Consider the following 17,720-nt stretch of genomic DNA (forward strand, 5'->3'; position numbering starts at 1 on the left):
TTGGAGAATAAATCAATGAAAATAACATAATAAGAGAATCCTTTTATTGATGAGACAGACGTAGGACCCCAGACATCAGAATAAAGAATCTCGAGTGGTGTAGAACTAGATAAACTAGACTTATGAAACGATAATCTATGACTTTTATTTTGGAGACAATCTGAACATGATGACAGCAAAGAGGAGGTAGAGTGAGTAAGATGGTTGGCCTTGAGAGTGTGGTGAAGGATCCAGGAGATGATCGAGACGATGAGGCCAAAGGTGTAGAGTGGGTTGTGGGCAAGCATGATTACTTTGTGGAGGAGAGGGCAGTGACCTTAACTTGTACACGTTATCTTCATTTCGTTCACGCAGCAGAATCGCCCCTGTTTGAAGATCCTTAACATCAAAGTGCCAAGGGAAAAATTCAACAGATACATCATTAGTTTGGCATAATTGAGAAACAGATGGAAGATTATGAGAAATAGTGGGGACATGCAAAATGTTGGAGAGCTGAAGCGAATGGGAATTAGTGGAAATGTGAGTAGAACCAAGATGGGTGATGGGTAGACCCTTACCATTGGCCACCATCAGTTGATCATTGCCTGCATATTCATTGGAGATGGAAAGAGAGCCCATGTCATTAGTGACATGATGGGAGGCGCCAGAGTTGACAAGCCACGTTGACTCATTGGGCGTGACAGCGGTCACGGAGTGTGCCTCTGGACGAGTGGGATAACCATGCAAACGGTAGCAGGTTTTGGCTGTGTGGCCCCGACGGTCACAGTATTGACAGGTGGGAACCATGTGGGAAGAAGAACGACGTGAGTGTGGAGGAGAGGAGGGGCGACGGAAAGGAGGATGAACAATTTTTGTCGGTGGGAAGGAATCACGAGGATACCGCTTTCCACGGGTGGCAGAAGAGGAAAGCATGTTAACGTGATTTGCAGTAAGTGGAGTAACCTGATGATGACGATCATCATGCTGAATAAAGGTGTCAAAATCAACTAATTTTTCAAATAACTCATCAAAGGACAGTGGTGAGTCCCGTACACGGATGGAGGCATTGAACTCACGAAATGAAGGACCTAGACCGTTCAAGGTAGCAATGAGTAAATCAAGATCATCCACAGGGTAACCAATCAAGGCAAGTTCATCTGCGAGAAAACGAATGGACCGAAGATATTCACTGATAGAAGAGTTGCCTTTTGTAATGGAGGCAAGTCTCTCCTTCAGGGACATGATGCGGGTACGAGAACGATTGGCATAGGCCTTCATAAGCCTTGTCCATGCATAAGCAGAGGAGGTTGCAGAAGACATAACGACTTGAGCCTCTGGTCCGCAAGAGCCCAAAAGAGCGAGATAGACATAGTGGTCCTGTCGAATCCAATGGGAATGGTCAGGATTGGCGGTAACAGCATCGCCGGTGCCGATAGTGGCAGGAGGACAGGGAGTCGTCCCTGTGACATAACCAATAGTGTCGTTGGCGATAAGGAGGTGATGAATCTGTTTGAACCAGGTAGGATAATTGTCGGTGGTCAACTTGATTGGAAGGGTTGATGATGTGGGAAATTCGATTGGGGTTTTGGAAGCAGTGGGGGGTGCATGGAAGAAGAGGGATCGAATGCAATTATGCAGAAGGCAACTCTGATACCATATAGAGAAACGAAAATGTTTATTGATAATTTTTGTTATATTTCATAATTTACAGAAGCCCTATTTATCCACAGCAGTGAATAAAAACTAATAGAGAGAAATATTAGGAACTGTATTTTATCGGTTACAATCAGGAACAGACGACGACGTGAGTACTCCAATATAGCTAAGCTCGAACATAGAAAAACACAAATTTAAAGGATGCAGTAGAAGAAGGCGTTGGGCGACTCTAGCTTCTTTCAAGTGATTTTTCATCTCTTTTTGGATTCTTCTCATCATACTTTTGATAGGTCCTTGACTTATGAAGAGTTAAAAGAAACGATTTTGTTTACTATGGTAGTTGGAGTTGTACCTTAGCATAAAATTATATGTAAAGTAATTTATATTATCATTTAATCATAAATAGCTGTCACATAATTTTTAGGATAATTATTATAAAAGTTATTAAATTAACGGTATGATAGTTTGTAATTGGATGACAATAGAATATTATATGTTGCCCAAGTATAAATTATTCTCAAAATATATAATAAAATATTTTTGATAAAATACTGTATGTATTCGTAACGTATAAACTTGTTTTACCGTCATAAAATCATATATTAACATTTATTTTTAATTAACTGTAGTGTATAAGTCTATGAACTAATAATACATATCACTAAACTTATATATTGTATTGTATTGTATGAGGTTGAAGACTCTTCGACCTTAAAATATTTAACTAACTAAACATCAATGGGGGTACTGCATGCCAAGTACCTCATGACCAACAGAGCTTATATGTTATATACCAAATGCTTTGTAAAGGATAAATTGTCCATCAGATAATGAGCACAGCATCCCAAAGAAGTAATTTCAATACATAACAAGGTCAAACCTTGAGTACCATGTCTCCCTAACCGAAGACTAGATGTCATCCACTAATAGGTGTGCTCCTCATTGGAACTGGTGTCACATATCGTACCTATCTCTATCTGTCGAAAACATCAACACACTAGGTAACTTAGCCAAAACTGCCTACAGATGCTAATGGATCTATGGGTCCATAATCAAGGCTCATCAAGATAAGGACGCATGGTTTGTAAAATACTCCTATAAATATCATTTTAATTGAGTTTTGATTTCACTTTTGTATTAATCATACTTTGACTTGAATCTCTTACTCAAAACACTAACTTGAGTATCAAAAAATCTTTTACAGGTATCCCACCATTCGGTAGAGGATAATGAAAGTTTGGAAAACAAATACTGGATAGTAAAAATTCGTGAAGTAAAAAAAGACTCTTTCCATAATATCTTCAACTTTGTACGTACATGTATATTTACACGTTTAGAGTCATTAGCTTCCTATAATTTATTTCTTAACAGGTAGATTATAGATATATTTGGACAATGATCATACTCAACTTCAAAACTAGCTGCTAAATCTTGTTATTAATATTATACGTGATTAGCTAATTAATAACACATAATAACTTTCTGTTAACAATTAAATGATATATAATATTTAATAAAATTTACTTAATTTTAAAAATTGAAGAATTAAATAGCACATAGATTTTTTTTATAAAGACCAACATTGAATGTTCTTAAAACTATATCATATAAAAAACAAATGTAGATTTAACTTATTTTAAGTAGTAATTGATATATTTATTTATAAGCACGAAATTTGAAAAGAATAAATCTTTGATTTTATTGTAAAAGTATTACTCTTTTTAGTTAGTCTCTCAAATTAAAAAAATTCTGACATATTTTCTTAGACGGTCCTAGGTTTTAATTCGGACTTTCTTTCTTATGTATTCACATTGTGATGAATCATCTCTGCTCCTTTCAGTTGTGCAATTATTCTCACGTCTTCTTCCTATGTAGAGCTCTTTGAGGGAAAATGGGCTGGGTACCTGCAAAGACACTCCGACGCTCAAGTCAGAAAAAAGGGTTTGACAGAACTTTTTTTTTAGTTCAAAACGAAGAAGAAAATCAATCTTCTCTTTCTTAATTTCTCTCAGGGGAAAAAACGTACCTTTTTTCCTTCTGCTTTTTCATATTTATCCTAACAATTAAAATAAACCGTTTACCTAAAAATCCGGTTGGTTAGAGAATCTGACTATCTGGAAAACACAACCGTTATGTCGTGCTTGCTATTGGGTCAGTTGACTCCGTGATTTGCGACGTTATGGCCAGATACTTCTAACCGCTTGTTCCTTAGTTTCTTAGGATTAATATGTCAATTTTGACTAAAATTGACCGATCGTTCTTTAGTTCAATCAACAGACGATCGTCAGACAGCGATCGCTGAATGATGATTGATGCCAAGGGCGGCGATGACAAACATAGGATGTCCCTGAACGATCGTTCTACCTAATAGGTGGACGATCGTTCAGGGATGACCATAAGATAGCTTGCCACTGTTTATCTTCAGTGGTCGCCTGGGTTATCAGTCGATTGGCTCAGGTAACCTACTATACACAATTAGTTTCATCTTTTTACAAATTTGAAAATGAGGCTCAATGTAGAAAATAACAATCATACTAATATTAACGCAAATTATTTAATTATGGAATACAAGTCCCTACCAATTGGTTAACTAATGTTAACTCACCATATAAAAATGAGATCAACACTCTCAATACAAAAGTGTTAAAGTGCTATTATTTTTTTCCGGTAAAAGTGTTACTTTTCAATTAGTGCAGTGAACTATCTTCTCTTGAACAGTTTTGTTTTTCAATGAACATAGTAAAATGAGATGTGAGTGGAACACAATCATAATATCTAAATTTAAATTTTAACTTACCCTAAACTACTTCATTCCTAAATATAAACTTTTTCAACAATAATTTCCCAATCAATTTTATAGATCATAATTGAAATCTTACACATACATAAATTTCCACGCTGATAAGATATTGTCTGCTTTGGATCAAACCTTCACGGATTTTACTTTTGGTACTACTAAAAGGTCTTTTACCAATAGAGGTATCTTATATGCATATAAACTCATGTCTATCTCTTATTATATTCGATATGAGACTTTGTTTGTAATCAACATAAATTTATAGAATTTTAGAAATATGATTTCAGCAACATAATTTGCTTTTAGAAATATGATTTCAGCAACATAATTTGCTTTTAATACGAGATGTTGCTAGTAATAATGGAGTGTAGGAAGCAAAAGCCTCAAATAGTATACAACTTCTTATAGGAGAAGGGTCAAAAAGCTATACTTTTGGCCCAAAACTAACTTTCTGAAAGGATCAAAATCCATACAATTTCAAGACTATAGTTACGTACACATTGTTGCTGCCACAATTCATGTTTTTTTTTTCTTTTCTCCACTTCCTCATTAAACCAGAATGAGGTAAAATCCTGCTAAAATATTTACACTTTCTGAAAACTTTTATATGGAATGTTCTAATAAATTTATAATTTACACATTCTAGAGAGTTTATGGGACAAAGATATTTTGAGACGAGGAATTCATAATATATTTCAGAACCTGTAATCTATAATTACTTTTTTTTTAATATTTATAAAGTTTTCATTCTAGAATATTTAAAAATTAGATTTATTATTAAGGAATACGATTTTTGGAACAATTTAAAATTCATTTCAAAGTATTGGCTTTTTTATTTCAGTCCCGCTGGTTTCTCTCCTTTTGAAAAATCATGAAATCAATCAAATGGCATAAACAATGTTACTATAGTCATTCCATTAGAAGAAAATGAAATGCAGGGAACAAATAGTGATCCCATATATTGAAGTTATATATATTAATCATATCTGTGTAAGAAACATTTGACTAAGGCTTTTGGCTACATTAATCTTTCATTAGCATATACCTAATCCTAGAAACGGTCTGAAATAAAATGGGAAAATGGCGAGGACCATTTTCACATACAAAATCAGTAATAATTGTGTATAGTTGTTGAGAACTTAACCAGTGTTCCTCATCCCAGCAGCAATGCCATTTATGGTGATGAGCAAAGCATCTCTTGCTTTAAGGTTGTCATCATCACTCCTTAGCCTCTTCAGTATCTCTACCTGCAACATGTTCAAGGGATTGAGGAAGGGAAGCCTACTCTCAATCAGTTTCCTCAAGCTCCTATTATTCTGCTGAGGTTTCTCATGCCCACTAACAGCTAACACAAACTTGCCAGTTTGGACAAGCTCATCCCTCAGTTGACCTCCAATTTGTTGTCTCTTCTCTGAGACAAGAACTTCGTCATAGTGCCTTGCAATAGGAATGTCTGCTTTTCCCAGAACCATCTCAATCAAGTCTATGGTGCTTTGAAAGAAAGGCCACTCTTTGTACATGGCCTTTAGTTCTTCAGTTTGTCCTTTCTCACAAGCACCTTTCAACCCTGCTCCAACTCCAAGCCAAGCTGGAAGAACAAACCTAGTTTGAGTCCATGCAAACACCCAGGGAATGGCTCGGAGGTGTCCAATTCCGATGGTGCTCTTTCGCCTTGTGGGGCGGCTACCGATGTTGAGGAAGCCAAGCTCTGATTGAGGGGTGGCTTCATGGAAGTATGACAGAAATTCTGGATTTTCATACACTACACTACGGTAACATTGGCAACTGAGCTTTGAAATCTCTTCCATCATATTGCGCCACTTTTCTTCACGCGGTGGGAGAGGAGGACGAAGGGTAGCAAGTAACACGGCTGTTGTGTAGATCTCAAGTTGCCTAACAGCTGTTTGTGGCAAGCCAAACTTGGCCTGCACCATCTCTCCTTGCTCTGTTGTACGAAGGGTTCCCTACAGTGTAGCATACAGCACAATAGTATCACAGGTTTCAGAACAATGCTTGTTGTAGCTATGCTTGCAAATGTCTGCAAATTGCAACTTTAACAAACCAGAGACTAAAAGGGAACATGGTACAGAATTTAGTCCGTAGTTAAACAAAATGACTTTCAAGTGAAAACAAATTTCATATGCTATTCCAGGCTCTAGAATTTTTGGCTTAACTATGTTTCAGACCTGACAATTTCATGGTATACGAAACTCAAAAATTAACAAAATGAACAGACCAAGAATGTATGATATGTTCCCATGTTAACCTTCACTCTTCTAGTAATTCATCAGTCCACATTACCTATGACAATGAGAAACGTACCTTAAGTTTAACTATAAACTTCTTGTATAAGTATCCGTGCGAGATGAAAATAATATGATAAAGTAAACTGAGCTTCTCCTGTTAAAAGCTAAAATCAACTCATGAGGAGAAACTTAATTCACTTTACTTTATTACTTTCTTCATAGAAAAATTCATTCAAACATGACATATCACCTCAATCCTAATGAGGATAATGCTTGATTCTGGATATTGTGTCATAAGATAACAACTTTTTGTTTAAGTACCTAATTTCATAATTTGAGATATCTAAACACAGAATTTCAATTTTAAATTATTTAGTTTTCTCAAATGTTTTGTTTGAAACCAATTTAAATTTATTAATTTTAAACATTAAGGATTTCAATTACCCCTAATTACAAAAATTTTAGTATGAAATAACTTTTTTTTCTCAATCAATTTCAGTTGAGATTATTTCAGTTACTGGTCACAATTATTTTTATTGGCATCAATTAATATATTAGGAAAAATATTCATCAACTTTGAACAAAAAATAATATTATTAACAACAATAGAAAACTATTTTTTGCAGACATAAAAGAATAACTACAACAAACTTCATCCATATAAATTTAACAGACATTCTTACTAAGGATCAAGAAATAATCTTAATCCACATTAGCAAATATATAATCTTAACAATGTTAACAAAATATAATCACTTTATCAACATCGATTAAAAAAATTTAACTTTCATTAGTCAAAAATTGGTATCATTGATGCTAATATAAAAACTCTATTTAACAAAAACAATTTCATTTACATCTAGTGTTTAATATTAATAAAAAGAACATTATTAATTTTTTAAGACTAAGTATATAAAAATAAATAAACTTTGTTGATAACAACCAAAAATAATCAAATCATTGACTAACTGTAACTCAAAATAAAGCTGCCAACATTAATAGAGAAAATGATGCGAGCCGACAATACCACACCTTTGACGAGTCGATAACATTTAAACTAAAGTTAAGTCGACGAGGTCTCAACATGATAGAACCGATAAAAGAATATGAAATGAAAAAATATTCGAGATATAAAGTTTGAAAAAAATTTATCTTTTAAAATTATTTATACAAATAACATTTATCATAAAATATTTTAAACTTTTTATAAAAATAAATTACCATCTAAAAATTATTTGTTGAAACACATTATAAATTCACGTTATCCGCTTCTAAGTTTTTAAAGGGAAAGTTCAAACTAGTAAGGTTACGCTATAAAACCCACCATCACAGAGCCAGGTGGTTGAGACTGAATGGCCATATATGTTGGACCACCACCGCGGCCAATACTCCCTCCACGGCCATGGAAGAGAGTAACCTTAATTCCATACTCCTTGCATGCAGCTACAACATCTTCTTGAGCTTTGTAAAGTTCCCAAGCAGCAGTGAAGCGCCCAGCATCTTTACCAGAATCAGAATACCCAACCATAACCTGCATATACAAATTTATAATACCAATACAGGAATTCATATCACAGATACAGTACTACAACATAAATGAATTGAATATGTGGTTAGAAAGTACCTCTTGATGCCCATTATGGTTTTTAATGATGTGTTGTCGGTACCAATCTATTGACAAAAGCTTTCTGATAACTGAACCAGCTCCTCTTAGGTCCTTTACAGTTTCAAATAGAGGAGCCACCCGCAGCCTAAGTTGAACACATTTGTTAGTAAAATTAAAAAGCCCTTGACAATTTACAAGCACATTTTTTCACATCAAGACCCTCGTAATTAGGTAAAAGGGTTTTAAATTGTGGTTACAGTTGCAATTTTTCCGCTGAACACAAGTGAGTGGTTATGGTCTGTTTTTTGAAAACTATGACAAACATTTCATTTCCATACTTACGTTCCACCTGGACAAGCTCTTCCTAACTCTCCACTGACAGCAAGTCGTGCATCCTTCTGCAAAAGCTCTACTGCAAGAACATCACTGGCCTGATAATCAGATGCAAACAAAAATGGCAACGAAAAGGTATTAGACATCTAAATATATCCACATCAGATACAAAGAATATAGAAACGGGATTTTTTTTCCTGCAAAATCAAACACTAAGAAAGAAGGGGCAAAAGAAAAGTAAAAGACACTGTTTGTAAGGAGTTTGGCATCGTATTGCACTAAGTGTTTCAAAAATTCAATTATGCATATTTTGCAGTGATAATTAGAAAGTATAATAATAGTTAATAATACATTTGAGGCCATAGAGATCACATAGGCACCAAATGAATCGCTTCCTAACTCAGCAGCAGTTCGGAACGTGTCCAAGACTTCTCTAACATCTGGAACAACCTACAAAGAATAGATTAAGAGGCCAATTAAAAACAGAAACTCCGGAGCATAGAATGAAGAAAAAAACCAGTGCATATCATTCTAACCGTCCTACTTGATACATAACATGCAAAGCTGGCATTTGGTATAACATTCTAACAATCTCACCTCTATACTAGGGGGAACCAGTGGTCTTTTCCCTTTCAGCTCTCTAGTTAAGAAGTTCAGTTTCTTTTCTTCATCCCACTCACTGTATGTACCCAAGTCCAAATACCTTGTAACTGCATCAAGCGTTTCGGCATGTCTGCCTGATTCCTGTCACACTAATAATTTCAGGCCACAACTTATTATCCAAACAGCAATGAGCGAAAAAACTTTGAAGCCTTACCTGGCGCAAGTCAAGCTTCATTAACACCATGCCAAAAGTAGTGACTCTTCTTATGAGATCAATAAGTCGACCATCAGCTAGCACCCCAGATCCACATGATTGCTGAAGAAATGTAGAGCTAAATGATAATGATGCTCAACATTAGAGGGTAAAAGGGTATGGAAAAGAAAAAGTACCAAAGATTCATAGCAAAGGAGCAATGGTTCCAAGAGCTGATCTGTTGTTTCATAATAATTCATAGGATTTTGTTCACATGGACCATCCTCGAGAAGAAGCTCCAACCGTCTACGAGTTCTCAGAAGCTAAACACATGGAACAGATGATGCCCACTGTTACTAAGTAACAGGACAACATATAAAACCAGCATATTCAATAAAAATGTAAACATGAACATGTCTTAATGGCAAACCAATACCATTCCTTCATGGACATCATTCAAACAAAACTAGAAAAATTATATTTTTAACATGCATATACTGATGTTATCCATATGATGTTATTTTTCAAAAACAACTTCACTTCTTAACCAAAATGAACTATCAACCAGCCCAAACAAATAAAAAAGCCTATGCAATATCACTTGTTTTTTTTTTTTTCATTTTCAAGTTAAACTGGAGTTTAATTTAAATCCTTTATAGAAATTGCACAGGAATCAATATATGACTGGTTAGGTTATAATGCTTTTAAGTTCTAGGAAACAAACAACATAATCTTGTACAAAATACAACAGCAGAAGCAGAATATATGGGTCCAAGTGGCCAATTTTGAAGCACTGTTGAAGTAATACCTTATCTTTTACATTTCCAAGAACAACTCTATAAGGAGCAATTGTAGGATGCTGAGGGAGCTTTGGCTCCAAAAGCCTATGGAAACTGGTCCTTCCTATCTGGGATTCTGCAAACAGTTTCCTCTGAGCAAGAAGTTGTTGACTAGAGTTGAAAGAAGGAGAGCGTGACATTGAAGCTAATGAAGCAGCACTGGAACTTGGTGACATTAGTATTGGTGAACGGACATGGGTACTGCACATAGTGCTTTCAGTGGAACTTGAAATCTCGCCACCCTACCAGGGAAGTTTTTTACCCATGTATTATATACGATTAAATGGAAAATTAAGAAATTTACTCTATTGGTCTACCTTGGGATTGAATTGCTTGTGATCAGCTCCTGGAATGAGTCTTGGATGCTCAGATCCACCTTTTTCTACATGACATAAAACGTACACACTAGAACTTCGTTCTAATAGATATCAAATTAACAAAATATACTTGATTGGGTAGAATTTATATATGTCATCATGTTAATTAAATTTACTTTATTCCTCATGCATGACATCATGATAAGTTATTTTTTTTTATGTTTAGACGAATTCCAGTTCCTTTATTCATGTAATCAGCAAGGAGCATCATTCCTTAATTAATTAATATTAGAGTTAGGAGCCACAAATAACATATAAGTATTTTTGTGTGGTTCTAGAAAAATGGACATTACATTAAAAGAGACAACATGTTATGTAATTGACGTTGCCATTAAAAAACACAATATTCAAACAAACAAAGAAAAAAAAAATAGACACAATTTTGTGTAAATTGTGTGTATACCAGCACAAGACGGTAAATGAGCTCCATGTGGAAGTTTAGTTGGAAGTGGTGAAGCTTGTTGATTAGAATATTTAAATTGACTTATACTCTTAGATTCTTTCCAATGCTCACGGTGATTCTCCTCATTGTTAGCTTCTGAAGAAAACGAAGTAATCATCAAGACTTAAATTGGATCAAAAGAGTATCAGAGATATCTTGATCTAACAGTGACAGCATACTGTAGAGAACAATTCATAATGAAACATCTTCAGTAAATCTTGTAAAGACATTGAAACTATATAAATAGAACATAAATGGATGACTATTCCACTTACACCGTATCAGACAATATTATATTATACCAAAGTTTAAAACAATTTCAACAAACAATTGTCATGCAGGAAGAAAACTTGCCATATGAAAAAGTAGATTTTGTTGCCTCATTATACGAATAGTTCAGAAAAGAACATTCTAGGAAACAAATTAATATGACCTCAGATTTTACCACACGTATGAAACTAGCCAATTTTCGTATCATTCAATTGGAAGAGACTTGACTTTGAGATTGGATAGGACCTAAATGTCATCATGTTGATGTCTTTGGAAACCATAGAAAGGTAGAAGGGAAAAACGCATACGTATACTTGTATATTTTGATAAGTTTGAGTCATTAATATGGCCGAATGATTTAAACACATTTTAAAGACTAGAGGAAAATGCCTTGATGCATCAAAAGAAGTAGTGCATAAAAAAATACCAGAGAGGTGATTAAATGCGTAACCAAAGCCTCAAGAATAAATCCAAAGATCATAATATCACTATTTATGTAACAAAAATGACATAATTGATTATAGTTAGGGTTTAAAAAGGAAATCAAATTAACATGATAATCTAACCGACCAAAGAAATTATCTTTAAGTGTTTCAATTTTCTGAGCACATGACTAAGTGTTAATTCCGTAAAGTAAACTAAATGGGACCCATCTACCACAATTAGGATCCATGTCTTGCGGAAAATAATTGCTCCCTGTGTTTGGATTTTTGTTCTTCTTGCTTTATAAAATGAAAGCTACGGTGCACAAGAGAAGCAGACTCACAAGTGAAGACACCCAAGAGAAGAAAGAGAGAAGGGGTACACACCCAAGAGAAAAGGCACCGCAATAAGGGAAGGAACCGTGGAAGAGAAAAATCAGTGAGTGAAGTAGAAAAAAAGAGGCCACGGTTGTGTGTGAGACAAAAAGTGAGTGTTTTTGTGCAGAACAAGGAAACAGAGAGGTGCAGTGTTGTGAGTTTGAGAAAGTGTAGTGTTTATGTATTCTGGATTTCCAGAACCTGTTTTATCAAAAAAGAATTATTTTGATACCACAACTTCATGACAAACAGTTTGCAGAGATCACATTATGTAAAAGAAAGATAACTGGTATGCCCGTTAGCATTGGGAAGATATCACCAAACAAAAAACTAAAGAGAAAAAACCTTCTAGAATTTCATGTGCCAATTTCGACAACTTATCGCTGCACCGTTTCATGGATAGTTCAAATTTCAGGCTATCCAGTTCCCGAACGTAGAGGTCAATTGCCATCCATCTAGACAGAAGTGAAACATCTTTTGATACCTAAAGAACAAAAGGAAAGCCAATTACACAACTAAGTTTAAATTACATCATCAAATAAAAATCACATACATATTCCTCAAGAAAATCCCACTACTATGTAAGAAAGAAAATTTTGGTAACTTATTGGTTATCACAGGCCACAAACTTCAGTAATTGAAACAGAAAAGCACTTCCTTCAATTCCAACCTTGAAGAGCCATAAGAGGAATCAACTACTATCAGAAATTAAATTTTATATAAGAGAACATTTTGTTATTTATTTCTAAAACACAGCAACAACAATTGCAATGTTAGTTACATGGATCATATAATGTAACGGTAGGATCTCATGTCAACTAGAAATGAGATTAAGTTATAGTTTACCATGAGTACAAACCTCAGTCGATTTTAAAAAGTTGAATAAAGCTTAAAAGTATACTTTGTAATATATTATCTATATCAGTAGTTGTAAACTTCTGGCAAAGTCTCCAAAAGTTATTAAAAAGAACAGTCATGTTTAGCTCATATTTGTCTACTGTTCCCAATTCAATCATCATTAAATTTGCACTTTCCAAAATGACAGAATGCAACACTGGACATCTTCGGGTTGTCAATAATATAATGACATTCGATATTCAACTACGCTTCCACTGCCAGAAATCTAAGGCAGCATGAATGGATATTTGAAAGTGCTACCTTAGCTGTCACATTTGGGTTTCCATCCCTATCACCTCCCATCCAAGATCCAAACTTTATTGGTGTGCAAGTCAATGGAAGTGGTTTTCCTGTGTGCTGCAAGGAAGGATAAATTGCATTGAAAATTTTAAAGGGAAAGAATGAACGAGTTAATAGACATACATTGAAGATGACATACCTTCTTTAAAGCGCTGCTAACTCGACGTAAATAATGAGGAACGGCTTTCCAGAGTGATTGTTCCACAATATTCAACCCTGGGAGAATTGTAAAGATAAACCAAGGGGCTCTTGTTCTTCAACTTCTTCTTTTAACAGTGTATCAAATCATTCAAGAGCTAAAAGATAAATGTCAAGGACTTTGTATCCCAAAAGACTAAGCTATTAAGCGTTCATCTAAAAGATCATTTTTGGGACAATAAAAGCAAAACTTGGTCAAAATAGGCCATAGACAGAGCATTCTTAAGGAACAACTAAAACAACTTTAGCTCAGAGTTAAAGTGTTAGTAAAGGTTTTATATCTAAAACATTTTTTTTATCAGCATATCTAAAACATATAATACTCCAGCAGCTTACCGGCCCTGGCTTCATCGACTGGTGTGGGTTTCTCACGCCTAAGTTCATCTGTCAGCCATATTGAAGTTATCTCTCTCACCTGCCAAAGCCAATATGATTTGCTAGAATAGAATAAAGTGTGCTAGAAAAGAAATTTCAGTAACCGTTTCACTTCTATGAGTAAAATCTACGACCTTAAAACCCTATGGAATTTTACTAAGTGGAATAAAAATAATTCAGGAATGCTACCAGATCTTCAATCAACATATCTCGGTCTTCAGGGCCAAGATCAGGTCGATCATTATAATCCAAAAGATGCTGGGTGAAGGTTAAAAAGTAGTTAGAGAAAAACAGCAATAGAATATAGAGAGATTGTATCATAAAGTTCAAGCCTCCAGTAATTTAGTTTACTCAGAAAAGTGAACTCACAGCAATTTTAATGTGTTTGTATTGCAAGGTACGACGATTAATTTGAGTGGGATGAGCTGTGAGAACAATTTCGACCTCCTGTGTCAACATCAATAAAATTGGATTTTTAATAGCAAAAGCAATAATTAGTTATGGATTCTGTTAAAATCCATGGTGGTAAGCACATAATGTTTCACTAAATATCAACAATGAAATTTATTGCAGGAAAGCTAATCATTAAATAATTTAATAGTGCATGGACAATGAAAGATCATTTACTTATTTTCATCAATGTACCTCACAGACTACGCAGATTAACAATATATTGGGATGAAAATAACAGACCTGCTTGCAAACCGAGTTATAAAGCTCCTCTGGAGTAACTCCATCTTGCAACAGCTGGTTAAAGATGTCATCACAAGATTTTGCAAAAAGAGCTATGTTTCCTCCTTTGCGAACCCTGCAAAAGAATAACTTGTTCAAGATTATCACACTGGGGAAATCATAGACTAAAGAAAGTTAATATTTCATCAATGTTGTCGTTAGTCCAAGGTTCAGCTGATTTTGTGCAAAGAGCTTCCACAAATAAAGACGAGGACTAATAAACTAATGCAATGAATCAGTAACAATAGTAATTGATACCTATGGTGAGTTTCAGCAATACCCATCAAAGTAAGATAATGGCTAAAGGCACGAGCAAGTGTGAGAGCTTCTTCTAGTGTCATCTTGGATAACTCTGAAGCCAATTGCTTCTCTAGCAGCTCAGCCATGTCTTCAATCCCCGCATTTCTCATATTACAAGCACTCTAAGGACAAAAAAATATGTAAAGGAATTTTCAATTCTTAGATTGCCAGCAAATGCAAAAATGGTTACAGGGTTAATCAATTATAAAAGCATTTACATTCGTCCCTTAAAATATTAAAAATTAACTATGTTTTCCTTTCTATTTTATACAATTGAATTTGCTTTTGATTTCTATTATTTTAGGCTTTGCATGTATTTGACTGAACTTTTCTATAAACACTTTAAAAAATAAAGTAATTTTTTCATAAATTAAAATTAGTTTAGTTTAAAGTTAAAACGAAAAAAAACATTGAAAATTAGTTTAGGTTAAGTATATTAAAAGAGCTCAAATAACAAGAACCGAAATTAAAAAAATTAAAAGGATGAAATATTAAACAAAGATCTTTTAGAGACAAAAGCAAGACTGGATTATATTTTAGGAATGTATTTAAATCAAACCATTCTTATAAAAAGTAAATTTTCTTGGAGGAGAATTCGTAATTGATGATGTAGTATAACAACCTTTACAATAACTACTGTCTACATTTTTACTTGTCAGGCAAAATCTGTTAGTGATACAAAACATTAAATTCCAAAACTGATAATGGTTTACTGAAGATTTTGAAGATTCGGAAACCCAAAAACTAGCTAAAAGAAGAAATTAAATTTTCACATATAAAGGATTAGTTCAATCATAATTTGAGTCTTTGCTTAATGTGAACCGCACATGCATGGACACTAAATGCATTACCCATGTCATGCTTCAACCTTCTTCCATTTTCTCGTAAAGCATACACCATTGAACAAAAAATTATGAAATCATAACAACTTCATGGAAAATCATTAAGAACTCCTTGAGTCTCTAAACAACCAAACAGAATATCAACAAAACAGTGGTGAAATCACAGCAAAGAAACAAACTCCATAGCTGCAAAAACCATGATAAAATCAAGGTAGAAAACACTAACAACGTAGAACAAAACTGAACCTTGACAAAATCACAAGAACAAAATAAATACTGAACTTCACTTAAACACCCACCAAAATCAAATTAATATCATCAACAACATACTCCGACACATTATAGAAATATGAAAAGAAAACTGCGTTCCGATCTCTTAAGCAAGTTCAAGTATCATGAATAAAAAAATAAATGCAGATATTGAAATGGCTACCCCACTAAAAACTAACTAGTCAATTTTGTTTTGTCTAAATTAGTATTTTTCTTTATCATCAATAAAACAGAAAAATCTTTATAGTAGGTTGAATTAGAAATAAAATAAAATTATAATATATAAATAAGTCGATTTTAGTTTTGTGGGGTTGAATTATGTTTAAACTTATTTTTAATAAGTATGATAACATTTTACCACTACAAATTTTTTTAATCATGGTATAAATGTTAGAGGATCATTTTTCTTGTAATAAAATCAAGGATAATAAGATTTTAATGATAAGTGACCCTCAAATTATTTGAATAACTTTAATTTTTCACGTTGAAAAGTTTGCCAAACCATGAATAGATGAGATAAAGCAAGCAAGAGTTTAAGAAAAGAGCAAAAGAAATTTAAAAGGAAGGTGAAATGGAAGAAGAAAAAAAAGGAAAACCTGAGCAAGGACTCGAATTTTTTCAAGCTTGTCAACGAAGATTAGACCAGCCTCTCTTTGCAAAATGTCGTTGAGAAGGCTTCCGAGCATATTGCAGTCATCGTCGAAGCCTTGGAAGGAAATTTCCTCGGCTATGTCGTCAGTGATGTCCGTCATTGCTACCACAGAACGCAAAGTTCAACTCACACAGAAGAAGAAGAAAAAAAGTGTGTGGGAATTGCGAATGCGTGTTTTTAGATGAGAGAGGAGAAAATGGCATATAATAGGGAGCAAAGTATAACTAACTGGCGTGAAGGAAGGGTCGTTGTGAAATTGTGACTCTTCTTCTCCCACTCATTGTAAGAACATTTTTTACCTCATCAATTCTATTTCATTTTTTTTTTCTTTTCCTTTCTCAATCAAACACACTAACTATTATTTTCTCCAATGTTTTCGGAGGATGCAGTAAGGCTAATCATAATTTCCAACAAGAAAAACATTACCCCAAATAATAGAAATAATTAAAAAGGTTTCATTCCTTGAAAATGTACTAGGTTTCATTCCATGGACAATATGTTATCATTAGGAAAAATAAAAAATAATTGATTAAATTTTAATCTTAAGCATTCATTGCTTTGTTTTTCATGATTCCTTCTCATGTGTTACATGTGTAAAAAGTGTTTTACAACCATTTACTTTTACAAATTTCTTTTGTAAGTTTACATATATTTACGAAAAACCAATACCGATTGGATAGGTCTCTGTAATTAACTCTTGTATGTAATTATTCTCATTTGTCAAATATAAATTTGATGATTTTAAAATAAAATTTAAAATATTGTGTAAGTATTTTTTGTTATTTATAATAATCTATAACGTTCTTTTTTTCTATCAATGGATTCATATATTTACAATTCAAACAAAAATAACAAAATGAACAAATATATTTATTTTAAATATAGGTAGGATGGCAATATTGAATGCTTTTGAAAAAAAAAAGTTATATGGCTTCTCATATGTATAAGAAATAAGTGAGGTAATAATAATTACTTTTGTCTTAAATTTATATAAGAGAGAATGGTTACACATT

General features: G+C 33.8%; 1 protein-coding gene across 1 annotated transcript; it reads right to left on the bottom strand.

Annotated features, from left to right (window-relative positions):
* Positions 1-5,391: 5,391 nt before the first annotated feature.
* Positions 5,392-16,869, bottom strand: LOC108335310 (phosphoenolpyruvate carboxylase 4). The gene is made up of 20 exons (XM_017571298.2): positions 16,652-16,869; positions 14,902-15,065; positions 14,605-14,719; positions 14,281-14,358; positions 14,101-14,169; positions 13,873-13,951; positions 13,478-13,554; positions 13,300-13,395; positions 12,487-12,625; positions 11,033-11,167; positions 10,570-10,634; positions 10,222-10,494; positions 9,611-9,736; positions 9,435-9,536; positions 9,215-9,361; positions 8,969-9,067; positions 8,627-8,715; positions 8,303-8,429; positions 8,003-8,209; positions 5,392-6,396 (listed from the first exon to the last, which is right to left on the bottom strand). Exons 1-20 carry the CDS (start codon positions 16,805-16,807, stop codon positions 5,572-5,574), a joined length of 3,168 nt encoding a protein of 1,055 aa, XP_017426787.1. The 5' UTR covers positions 16,808-16,869; the 3' UTR covers positions 5,392-5,571.
* Positions 16,870-17,720: the final 851 nt, after the last annotated feature.

This window comes from Vigna angularis, chromosome 10 (assembly GCF_016808095.1).
Source record: "Vigna angularis cultivar LongXiaoDou No.4 chromosome 10, ASM1680809v1, whole genome shotgun sequence".
In the NCBI taxonomy this organism is placed as follows: Eukaryota; Viridiplantae; Streptophyta; class Magnoliopsida; order Fabales; family Fabaceae; genus Vigna; species Vigna angularis.

What these genes read in the sequence shown, in the direction of transcription:
- LOC108335310 (XM_017571298.2), bottom strand. Translation starts at nt 16,807, where the DNA reads ATGACGGACATCACTGACGACATAGCCGAGGAAATTTCCTTCCAAGGC. An exon ending in GGCACATGAAATTCTAGAAG is followed by an intron (nt 11,168 to 12,486) that starts GTTTTTTCTCTT and finishes CGTTTTCTTCAG; the next exon opens with AAGCTAACAATGAGGAGAAT. An exon ending in TCCTTTGCTATGAATCTTTG is followed by an intron (nt 9,537 to 9,610) that starts GTACTTTTTCTT and finishes ACATTTCTTCAG; the next exon opens with CAATCATGTGGATCTGGGGT.